This window comes from Meles meles, chromosome 6, assembly GCF_922984935.1.
Source record: "Meles meles chromosome 6, mMelMel3.1 paternal haplotype, whole genome shotgun sequence".
NCBI lineage: Eukaryota > Metazoa > Chordata > Mammalia > Carnivora > Mustelidae > Meles > Meles meles.
Window position 1 is genome coordinate 64,570,876 of NC_060071.1, and position 10,710 is coordinate 64,581,585.

General features: G+C 59.0%; 1 protein-coding gene across 2 annotated transcripts; it reads left to right on the top strand.

Moving 5' to 3' along the window:
• On the top strand, positions 1-10,334 carry DLL4 (delta like canonical Notch ligand 4). Of its 2 annotated transcripts, XM_046007527.1 has the most exons (12): positions 1-1,307; positions 1,419-1,688; positions 2,216-2,273; positions 3,100-3,363; positions 3,769-3,829; positions 3,918-4,048; positions 5,763-5,932; positions 6,112-6,331; positions 7,365-7,552; positions 7,850-8,067; positions 8,612-8,720; positions 9,250-10,334. In XM_046007527.1, exons 1-12 carry the CDS (start codon positions 1,242-1,244, stop codon positions 9,253-9,255), a joined length of 1,761 nt encoding a protein of 586 aa, XP_045863483.1. In that variant the 5' UTR covers positions 1-1,241; the 3' UTR covers positions 9,256-10,334. The 2 variants fall into 2 exon arrangements, with proteins under 2 accessions (XP_045863483.1, XP_045863482.1); XM_046007526.1 differs by having other exon boundaries at positions 7,365-8,067.
• The last annotated feature ends 376 nt before the right edge of the window (positions 10,335-10,710 follow it).

Below are 10,710 nucleotides of genomic sequence, written 5' to 3' on the forward strand. Positions count from 1 at the left end.
TCGGGGGAGATGGAGGGCAGTGGAGCTGAAGCTGAACCCAGGTGAGGGGAGGCGCTAGAGGAGGGGCCAGACCCTCATTACCATACAGCTGAGGACGCGCCCCCCTTCGCCTACCTCGGGGACCACGCCCCCTTCCCCCGTCTCCGGGACCACGCGTCTAGGGGCCGGCACTAGTCGAACCCAGGCTGGGGGCAGAAGGGAGAGGCACGAGTTGGACACGCCCCTCGCAACTAGGGAGGGAGACGCCCACCAGGAGGAGCGAGCCCGCGGGAGCCCCCGAGACTGACTCCAGGACCTCGCCTTGCCCCGTGTGGCCACAGAGAGGTTAAAGCGTACACTGGCTTCTCTGTTGTGCGGGGGACGCGAGGTTGGTGGGAGCTCACAGGTTGAGGACTGAGGTGGCGACAGCTTCCAGGGCTCGGGGAAGAAGGCGATCCGAGTCCTTCGACCCTGCTTTCGCTTTCCGAGCTTAAATTCTTTTTACCTGCTCGAAGGCTGAAGGTAACTAGCTCCGGCTGCGGACGGACCGCCCACGGGGACTCCCCAGTGTCTCCGCCTCCACGACCATCCGGGAACCATTCGCTCACCTCCCGCCCCATTCCCCCAAGCCTTCCCCCACCCCCTCTCACAGCGGGGTCTCGGACCTTAACCCCTCCGCGGCGGAGAACTGGTTACCTTGGCACGCGCAGAGTTAGGGGACCCAGGGGATGAGAGCGGCACGGAGGGGCGGGGACCTGTGCGTGACTGGCTGGCGGGGATGGGGGATGGCGGGGGCGGAGGCCCCCTCCAGGCCCTGCTGGGGCTGGAGCGCTAGAGGCCGGGAGGGGAGGGGAGAGTGACCATGGATTCTGAGTGACAGGCGGCGAAGAGACGAGCCAATATATATAAGGAAGGCTCCCGAGCGCGCAGGTTTCAGTAGCGGCGCAGAGCGCGAGCTGGGAACACGAGGCCAAGAGCCGCAGCTCCAGCCGCCTCCGTGCAGCGTACCCAGCACTAGCCCGCTTGCAGCTCCACTATCAGCCCGAGGACACGTCCTCAGCCCAGCCGCCACCCAGCCGCCCTCACCTGGATTACCTACCGGTGCAGTTGGAGCAGAACTAGCGAGAAGGGGAAGCGAGAGGAAAGCCCCAGAAGAGCCTGGTTTTTCAGGGACCCCTCCGGCGGATAGACGCGCGGGAAAGCGGCGTCCCGAACGAAGCCAGCTTCAGGGCGGGCGCGGGGAGAGAGCGACGCTCTAGGGGATGGCAGCCGCATCCCGTAGCGCCTCTCGCTGGGCGCTACTGCTGCTGGTGGCCCTTTGGCAGCAGGTAACGTCCCGCGCCCCCTCCACCCCTTCCCGCCGCGCCCGGGGCCTGAGCCCCGGGCGTCTGCCGAGCTGACCGCTCCCCTCCTTCCTTCCCTCGGTCCCTGTGCAATAGCGCGCAGCCTGCTCCGGAGTCTTCCAGCTGCAGCTGCAGGAGTTTGCCAACGAGCGTGGCGTACTGGCCAGCGGGCGGCCGTGCGAACCCGGCTGCAGGACCTTCTTCCGCGTCTGCCTTAAGCACTTCCAGGCGGTCTTGTCGCCCGGGCCCTGCACTTTCGGCAGCGTCTCTACGCCTGTGTTGGGCACCAACTCCTTCGCCATCGGGGACAATAGCAGTGGCGGGGGACGCAACCCTCTCCAGCTGCCTTTCAATTTCACCTGGCCGGTGAGCACAGCCCGGGTGCACTGGGAGGTCGCGAAAGACGAGAAGGGGGCTCCCTGGGACCAAAGCCCCTCTCCCATTTCCTTGCTTCCAACTAAACCAACCAAACAAACAAAAAACAAAAAAAAACAAGGGCGCTCTCTTTTGATACTTTCTTCTAACTCTCCCCTGGGACCTCATCCTCAGGAAGGCTCTCACCGATCTCCCTCTTCCCAGTCCTATGCCCTCTCTTCTCCCAACTCTCGGGATATGATTTTCATCAGCTACTGCACCGGCGCGTCACCCACCTTCGAATGACTCTAGCTAACATGCCCCCATCTCTCAACCCTTCCTACTTGGGGTTCTCCGCTCACCTTCCCCGCTCGCGCGATGCTGCGCACAGACCCGTTATGTTGACCCGGGAGCTGTAACTGTATCCTGCAATTAGATTAATTAAACCCGCTGCCGCGAGGCACCTCCACCTCCCCCGCCCCTACTCATCTCTCTCTCTCTCTCTGTCTGTCTTCCCCGCCCCCTCCTTTGGCCTCCAGGGTACCTTCTCACTCATCATAGAAGCTTGGCACGCGCCAGGAGACGACCTGCGGCCAGGTGAGTAGCTCGCTCGGCCGCCACAGGGGGGCGACACGGCGCAGCGCCGAAAGAGTTAACCTGTAATAGGCGGGGGAAATGCGGGGTGGGGGTGAGGGGGGCAGGACACTAAGCTCTGCCTGGAGCTGCGCCCCACGCTGGACGCTCGGATTCCGCTCGCTGCCTGGACTCTGAGCACAATTGCGTTTCCTGCGGGTTATTTTTGGCGTGGGAACGCGGGGAGCACGGCGGTGAGAAAGGCCGAAGCTGCCAGCGCCGCTGACGGGCCCCTTCCTGTATTTTACACCTTTCGCGAATTCCGCTCCTTTGGAAAGGGAATAATGGCTTTGGGATGTTGTTCTGACACAGAGGAAAAGGATATTTCAGCAGCACAACAATTCTCACTTTGAAAAGGAAAAAGAAAAGCATTGCCCATCTCTAAGGGCAGAACCCGTGAATGGGCACCAGAGGACTCTTTGCTCCCAGGGTCCTCCCCAGCCTGGCTTTTTTCTTTCCTTTTCTTTTCTTCCTCCGTCTCTCCCTCCTTCTCTTCTCTCTTTGCCCCTTTTTTTCTTCTCCATTTTCACCTCTTTTCCTCTTTCCTGGTTTATCTGCCTCCAGAACACTGGAGAACATTTTAACATCCTTCTGTTGGCCCTTTTCTGAATGATATCAGGCCTTCAGCTACTGCACACACACGCACGCAGATGGCAGCTAAGCAGTGGGACATTTGGGTTCCTCTGGCCTATGCTTGCTGGGGGTCATCTGAACAGCTGGTTTGATCCAGCAGTTGCTGGCATTCTCGGGACTGGCTGCCCTTTCTTGACCTGGCCCTCTGCCCCTTCAGAGGCCTTGCCACCCGACGCGCTCATCAGCAAGATCGCCATCCAGGGCTCCCTAGCTGTGGGCAAGAACTGGTTACTGGATGAGCAGACCAGCCCCCCAACGAGGCTGCGCTACTCTTACCGGGTCATCTGCAGTGACAACTACTATGGGGACAGCTGCTCACGCCTGTGCAAGAAACGCAATGACCACTTCGGCCACTACGTGTGCCAACCAGATGGCAGCCTGTCCTGCCTCCCCGGCTGGACTGGGGAGTACTGCGAAGAGCGTAAGCAGCCAAGCTCCCGCCTCCCTGGCAGGGGTCCCCTGGAGCCAACACAGTGGCCTCTTTTCAGCCACAGCCTACCTCCCTCACAGAACAGGTCCGGGCTGCCCACTAGCCGGGCCTCAGGAACAGGTGGGGATGCTTAGGATAGGCGTGGACTCTGATCTGTCTCTTCTTAGTGCTCCTCCCCATCTTGCCAGAGCCCACAGGGACCCCCTTATTGCCTTCCATCCAGCCTGGATTCGCCTTTCCTGTGCCACTGTTGCCCTTAATAACACCTGCGGCCCCTCTGGGAGGCCAGGAGAGGGAAGTGAGACCAGGAGAGCTGGGGGCGCCTCCAGGACCGGGAGAGGGGGATGCAGAGTCCTTAACATTCTCACCGCACTGGGCTCTGTTTTCTTTCCTCAGCGGTCTGTCTTTCTGGCTGTCACGAACAGAATGGCTACTGCAGCAAGCCAGCAGAGTGCATGTGAGTAGGGGACAGAAAGTGGGCAAGGAGGGAGCCAGCCCCCCAGCTAAGCCCTCACCTCACCCTCAGCCTTCCTTTTGCTCAACAGCTGCCGCCCAGGCTGGCAGGGCCGCCTCTGCGACGAATGCATTCCCCACAATGGCTGTCGCCATGGCACCTGCAGCATTCCATGGCAGTGCACCTGCGATGAGGGCTGGGGCGGCCTCTTCTGCGACCAAGGTAAGTCAGGGCAGAGAGCGCGCGCAGAGGGACTGGAAGAGGTGGGCAGGGGGTGGGAACTTGCCCTTCTTACTGGATGACTGCCCAGTTGGCTTATCCCATTATCCTTCAAAGAGCTTGGGGCTTTTAAGGATCCTTACATTGGTCTAGAATGAGATGGTGGGTCCTTCTTGCTCAGGGTGCCTAGAGAAGCCACGAAGCAGGAGCAGTTGTAGGTCGTGCTCAAATTCCAGCGAGGCCCAGGAGGAGAGATGCTGGGCTCGGTTCCTCCTTCTACCTTGTAGTTACCTATTAACCCCCTAAGTGTTTGCTTACCTGCCCTGGCTGTTTGAGCAGCTCTCCCTACACAGCTGTCTGGTGGGGTGTGTCCAGCAGCTGCCCTGAGACTGCGGGCGAGCTGCGCCCCTGGGTGGAGTGGCCTCTAACTGACTTCTTGGTGTGGGGCAGAAACAGCCTCCCTTGTTCCTCCCCAGTGGCGCTTGCCAGCCAGCTGCCTCGGCCTACAGTCTCTTTCTGGGTTTGGGAGGGCAGGCTGGTCACTCCTCCGGCGGGGGTCGGCCAGCTCCAGCCGTGTGGGAGGGAGCCTCTGCTCCCTCATCCTGTAGCCAGCTGCAGCGTGTCTCCCATTTTCAGGGTCAAAGAGGGTGGCTATTGCCATGGATACACCAGCATAAGCTTTGGAAGGGTGAGCAGGGGGCTTGCCAGGCTAGAAAGAACTTGCCTGGGCCCTGACTTTCTGGCAACAAGGGGCTTGGAATTCAACAGCCCCTGGAGAGAGAGAGAGAGAGAGAGAGTGTGTGTGTGTGTGTGTGTGTCTGTGTGTGTGTGTTGCTTTCTCTCCCCTACCCCAAACACATGTACACACCTGTTCCTGCCCACTCTCTTTCTTCTCCCCACATTAGCTCCCAGGTAACACAGTCATATACTCATCATAGGCAAACACAGCCCTTCCAGTTTCTGTATTTGCTCTGTATTTGCTCCCTCCCTGTCCTTCCCAAATGAGAAAACAAATACTTATATTTCAAAATGCTCTTGCAATGCATTTCCCTTTAAAAAATGCCTGGTCACTACTTAAAGTGGCTTTTACCTCCTCCCTATCATTTCCACCTGTTAACATTTTTTTTTTAAAGATTTTATTTATTTATTTGACAGAGAGAGAGAGATCACAAGTAGGCAGAGAGGCAGGCAGAGAGAGAGGAGGAAGCAGGCTCCCTGCGGAGTAGAGAGCCCGATGCGGGGCTCGATCCCAGGACCCTGAGATCATGACCTGAGCCGAAGGCCTCGATCCCAGGACCCTGAGATCATGACCTGAGCCGAAGGCAGCGGCTTAATCCACTGAGCCACCCAGGCACCCCTCCACCTGTTAACATTTTATCCCTCCTTCTAGGCTTATCTCACCTGCCCCTCCTCCATGAAGCCTTTTCTGACTTCCTCCTCCACATGGGGCCTTGCCGTCGGCTCCTCTTCCTTCCCTTCCTTCTCTGGTGGCCAGTGGCTGGGAGCTTACCTAGCAGGCAGTTGTCCAACTGTATATTTTTTAAACTTGGGTGGGTTACCCAGGTCAGATGTGGGTCAAGGAAGAAGGGTATGGGCCAGGACAACTTTGAGCTGAAGCTTCTGGGGCACACACGGATGGTGAACTTGCACTATGAGGAGCCTGGAGGTGGGGACCATTCTACAGCCCCGCTCAGCTGGCTGGTCCCTGTCTCGGCAGATCTCAATTACTGTACCCACCACTCCCCCTGCAAGAACGGGGCGACGTGCTCCAACAGTGGACAGCGAAGCTACACCTGCACCTGCCGCCCAGGCTACACTGGCGTGGACTGCGAGCTGGAGCTCAGCGAGTGTGACAGCAACCCCTGTCGCAATGGGGGCAGCTGTAAGGTGAGACTCAGGCCCATAGAGGTCTGGCCCCTCAGGTAGAGCCTGGGGGCCCCCACCCAGGGGGGCCAGTGCAGGTGCAGCCATGGCATTCTGGGCGGGGGGGGGGGGGGGTCTGGTCCCAAGCTATGCATTGTTGTCCCCCCGGGTCTGACTCACACCTCTTTCTGGTCTCTCTCCAGGACCAGGAGGATGGCTACCGTTGCCTGTGTGCCCCGGGCTACTATGGCGTGCACTGTGAGCACAGTACATTGAGCTGTGCCGACTCCCCCTGCTTCAACGGGGGTTCCTGCCGGGAGCGCAGCCAGGGGGCCAGCTATGCCTGTGAGTGCCCCCCCAACTTCATGGGCTCCAACTGTGAGAAAAAAGTGGACAGGTGTGCCAGCAACCCATGTGCCAATGGTGAGTCTCGTGGCCTTGTTAACCCGGGATGGGGGGCAGGCTTAGGACTCAGAGAGCCTTCTGGGGAGGGAGAGTCAGGAGCAGAGAGAGGCCAGGTCTGTCCCTCTGGGCAGGCTGAGATGGTCCCAACCCGCTCTGGGTGGTGAGAGGCTGGCATCATCAGCTGGTGGCTTCAGAAGAACAGCAGGTTGGCAGTGGGTGCAGGCCTTAGGGGGAGGAGAGGCACGTACCCAGCTTCACGTCTCAGTCCAACGTCAGAGCCCCCTCCTGGCTTGGGTGGCCTCTGACCCTCCCTAGTACGTCCTGGTCTAGGGAGAGGGACCTATGAAGCCTCGGGCCCCTCCTAGTGAGAGGCTGGCACAGTCAAGGCCTGACTTTGAAAGGCCTCACCTTATCCCCTGGCCATGTGGAGCCTGGCATGGAACAAGGCATCTAGAATGTTCCGCATTTTGGGAGGCATGAAGCACGCTGGTTATCTTTGTCTCCTTGGCCTCCTGATGACCCTCTGTGAGCCAGGCAGACAGCACCATGCAGGAGAGAAGCCTCAGGAGCTGGAGAGGGGTGGGAAGGGCAGAGATGGAGCCTGTTCTCCAGCTAATCACTCTGTTAACTTTGTTAACTGATAATTACATTTATTTGAGCATCTACTATGTACCAGTCAGGGGCTCCTGCCTTCCTGCGTCACCCAACCTAACCCTCAGAGATATCCTATGGAGGGGAGAGCATTATACTCTAATTTAACAAGAAACCGAGGCTTCCAAAAAAAAAAAAAAAAGAAAGAAACCGAGGCTTCCAATAAGGCCCAGCGACAGGTGCCAGGTCACCTTCGGCTGGAGAGAGAACCGAAACAGAGCTGTCCAATTCCAGCTCTGCAAGATCCTAGTGGTTTTTATATGTGAGCTCACTGAAGCATTCGGGGCCCAGATCTCCTGATTCCTGGTACAGCACTCTTTGTGGTGGGATCTGGGCTGGGGCGCTCCCCCTGGGGGGACTCCCAGGCGATTGCTCACTCAGGACCCGTGTGTACCTACAGGGGGCCAGTGCCTGAACCGTGGTCCCAACCGCGTGTGCCGCTGCCGTCCTGGGTTCACAGGCCCCCACTGTGAACTCCACCTCAGTGACTGTGCCCGCAACCCTTGCGCCCACGGTGGCACCTGCCACGAGCTGGAGAATGGGCTCGTGTGCACCTGCACTGCTGGCTTCTCTGGCCGGCGCTGCGAGGTGCGGATACATGTCGACACCTGTACCTCGGGACCCTGCTTCAATGGGGCCACCTGCTACCCTGGCCTCTCCGAGGACAGCTTCGTCTGCAACTGTCCCTATGGCTTTGTGGGCAGCCGCTGCGAGTTCCCTGTGAGCATGCCGCCCAGCTTCCCCTGGGTAGCTGTCTCTCTGGGTGTGGGCCTGGTGGTGGTGCTGGTGTTGCTGGGCATGGTGGCGGTGGCTGTGCGGCAGCTGCGGCTCCGGCGGCCTGACGACGGCAGCAGGGAGGCCATGAACAACTTGTCGGACTTCCAGAAGGACAACCTGATCCCTGCTGCCCAGCTCAAGAATACAAACCAGAAGAAGGAGCTGGAAGTGGACTGTGGCCTGGACAAGTCCAACTGTGGCAAACAGCAGAACCACACGCTGGACTATAATCTGGCCCCAGGGGCTCTGGGGCGAGGGACCATGCTGGGAAAGTACTCCCACAGTGAGAAGAGCTTAGGGGAGAAGGCGCCCCTGCGGTTACACAGGTGAGCAGCACTGGGACGCCCCGGGCCTGGCCACAGGGCCCTGCACGGTACTCCCTAGGTTCCCCCAGGACAGGTGGAAGGCTGGCACCAGGCCCTTGACTAGTTTCTCGCTGCTGACAGGAGTCTCCTGCAACAAGATTTCGGCCAGGGATCCTTTGTCCCTCCTTCTCATTTCTCATTCATTCACAAATGTCAAGGGACCACACCACGGAGGGCTGGGGCGGGGGTGGGGGGGGGGGTGGAGGTGGAGGGGGTGTGGGGGGGTGTTTCTCTTCTGACTCCCATCTTTCCTTGGGACGGCTTGCCTGGAGGAGCAATGCTGGCTTTTTCCAGGCCTGAGACCCTGGTAAGGTTGGGGGTCCTGTGGCTCTCTTGGGGGTCTATTCCTCACTGTCCCCCAGGCTAGCCTTGGGCATCCCCAGTCCCTGTGTCTTCTCTCAGAGCCCGTGCCCTTTGGCTCTCCAGGGTCAGGGTTAGCATCCCACTTGCCCCCACCCAGCTCTCCCCTGTCCCTCCCTCACCGGCCTGTCTTGTGTTCCCGCAGTGAAAAGCCAGAGTGTCGGATATCAGCGATATGCTCCCCCAGGGATTCCATGTACCAGTCTGTGTGTTTGATATCAGAAGAGAGGAACGAATGTGTCATTGCCACGGAGGTGAGTGCTGGGCTCACCTTCCCTTCCAGCATGTCTCCTTCCGCCATCCAGGAATGTGAAAGTAGCCTGGTGACTTTCAAGCCCAGGGGCCCACTTCTGAAGGGTGGGTCAGAACCCCTCCTTGCGGGCCAGGTTCAGGGGCTCTTGGGTCCCTGCTGGCCCTGTTGCTGCAGAGGATGTGAAACAGGAGCCGTGGGAGGCGGGGGGGCGCGTGAGCTGGGCCTAGCTCTTCCCGCTGTGTTACCGCTGGGCTGGGTGGCCATGGCATCTGGCCAGCTCCCTGGCACTGCTTCCCAGCTGCCGGGGTAGGGGGCGAGAGTGGTTGCCTTGTGCCTCTGCTGCCCCTTCCCGCTGGCACGAACACAGGCTCCTGGGCTTGTGCGTGTATCAGGGCCTAAGTCTGGGGAGGGCTGTCCCACCCTCCCTTTGCCCCACCTGCTTCTCCAGGGAGGTCCCGGGGCCACCACGGAGGAGGGAGTTCTTGTCCTCCAGGGTAACCGACTTCCCCTGTTTTCCACGTTCTCTCCAGGTATAAGGCAGGAGCCTTCCCAGGACATCCCAGCTCGGCCCCAGCAGCTGGATCTTCCTTCTGCATTGTTTACATTGCATCCTGGATGGGACATTTTTAATATGCAACGTGCTGCTCTCAGGAGGAAGAGGGAATGGCATGACCTGGACAGACTGTGAACTTGCCAAGAGATGCAGTACCCTTCCATGCCTCTGGGTGTCTGTCTGGCATCAGACTGCTGGCCGCGCTGGCCCAGGGAACAGAGGAGAGGTGCCACTGGAACCCGCCCTGCCAGCCGTGGCCTTCAGAGGGCCCCTCTGTGGATCTGGCCCGTTTTCCAGAGAGAGCGGCAATGGCCCTATGGGGCCTGGAGCTGGTGTGGCCTCCATTGGCATCTGTGTTTCCAAAAGTGCCTTTGGCCCAGGCCCCACTGCAACAGCTGGGTCCAAATCAGAGAGGAGGCCAGTATGAGCGGGGCCATCTGTGGGCCTGGATACCATCGGGTGCAGCTCTTGGCAGGAGCTGCCCTGCAGGTGAGGTGAGCGCCCGAAGCGGAAGACCTTTCCGCCTGGTGCCTTCAACTACTACACGTGGGCCTTGCTCATTAACACCCCTCCAGCTTCTCCCTGGCCTCGGCCCTCTGGGCAAGGCTGTTGGTAAGCCTTACCTGGCTTCCCCAGCCTCTGGCCTGGGGTGCCTCTTCGTTCTCGTGAGCACACAGGTGAAGGGCCTGTCAGGGGAGCCAGGCCTAACTGGGAAGCTCAGGGCAGTGATGCTGGAAATTCCAGTGAGGGAAAAAGGAGGTGCCGTTGAAACCTAGGCCCTTGCCTCCCTCGAACCATTCCTACAGCCTCGAGCCTGGGCTTTGCCCACACCCACTACTGCCCCCCAGACCACCCTTGAAGCCGATCTTCAGAAATCAATAATATGAGTTTTTATTTTGTTGGGTTTTTTTTTTGTAGTTTATTTTGGAGTCTAGTATTTCAGTAATTTAAGAATCAGAAGCACTGACCTTTCTACATTTTATAACATTATTTTGTATATAATGTGTATTTATAATATGGAACAGATGTGTACAGGAGTTTATTACTTCTTGGGTCCTGTGTTTGTGATGGCAGAAGGGGGATGAATGCTCTCTCCATCCTCTCTGACTCCCCTTCTCCTAGTGCTGCCTGCTGCTCTGCCAGAACGGCCGGGACCCTGGGCATGCACTTGGACTTGGCCTGCTGTGCTCCAGATACTTGTCCCCTTCCAGTCCTTACAGAGCCCCAACTCACCCATCTAGTCCCAGGTAGACCAGCCTTCCCTGCCTGCTGGCTTGAGGCTGCTGTGGCCCCCTGTTTCCCCCTATGTTCCCACCATCACTTGGGGGATATGCCCCCTGACTATTCCCCTTTCTCTCAAGCCTGAAAAAAATTTGGGGCTCCCTAGTCAGCCTGGGGGATACAGGAATTTGGGGGAAGGGATGATCCTCCTGGTGTT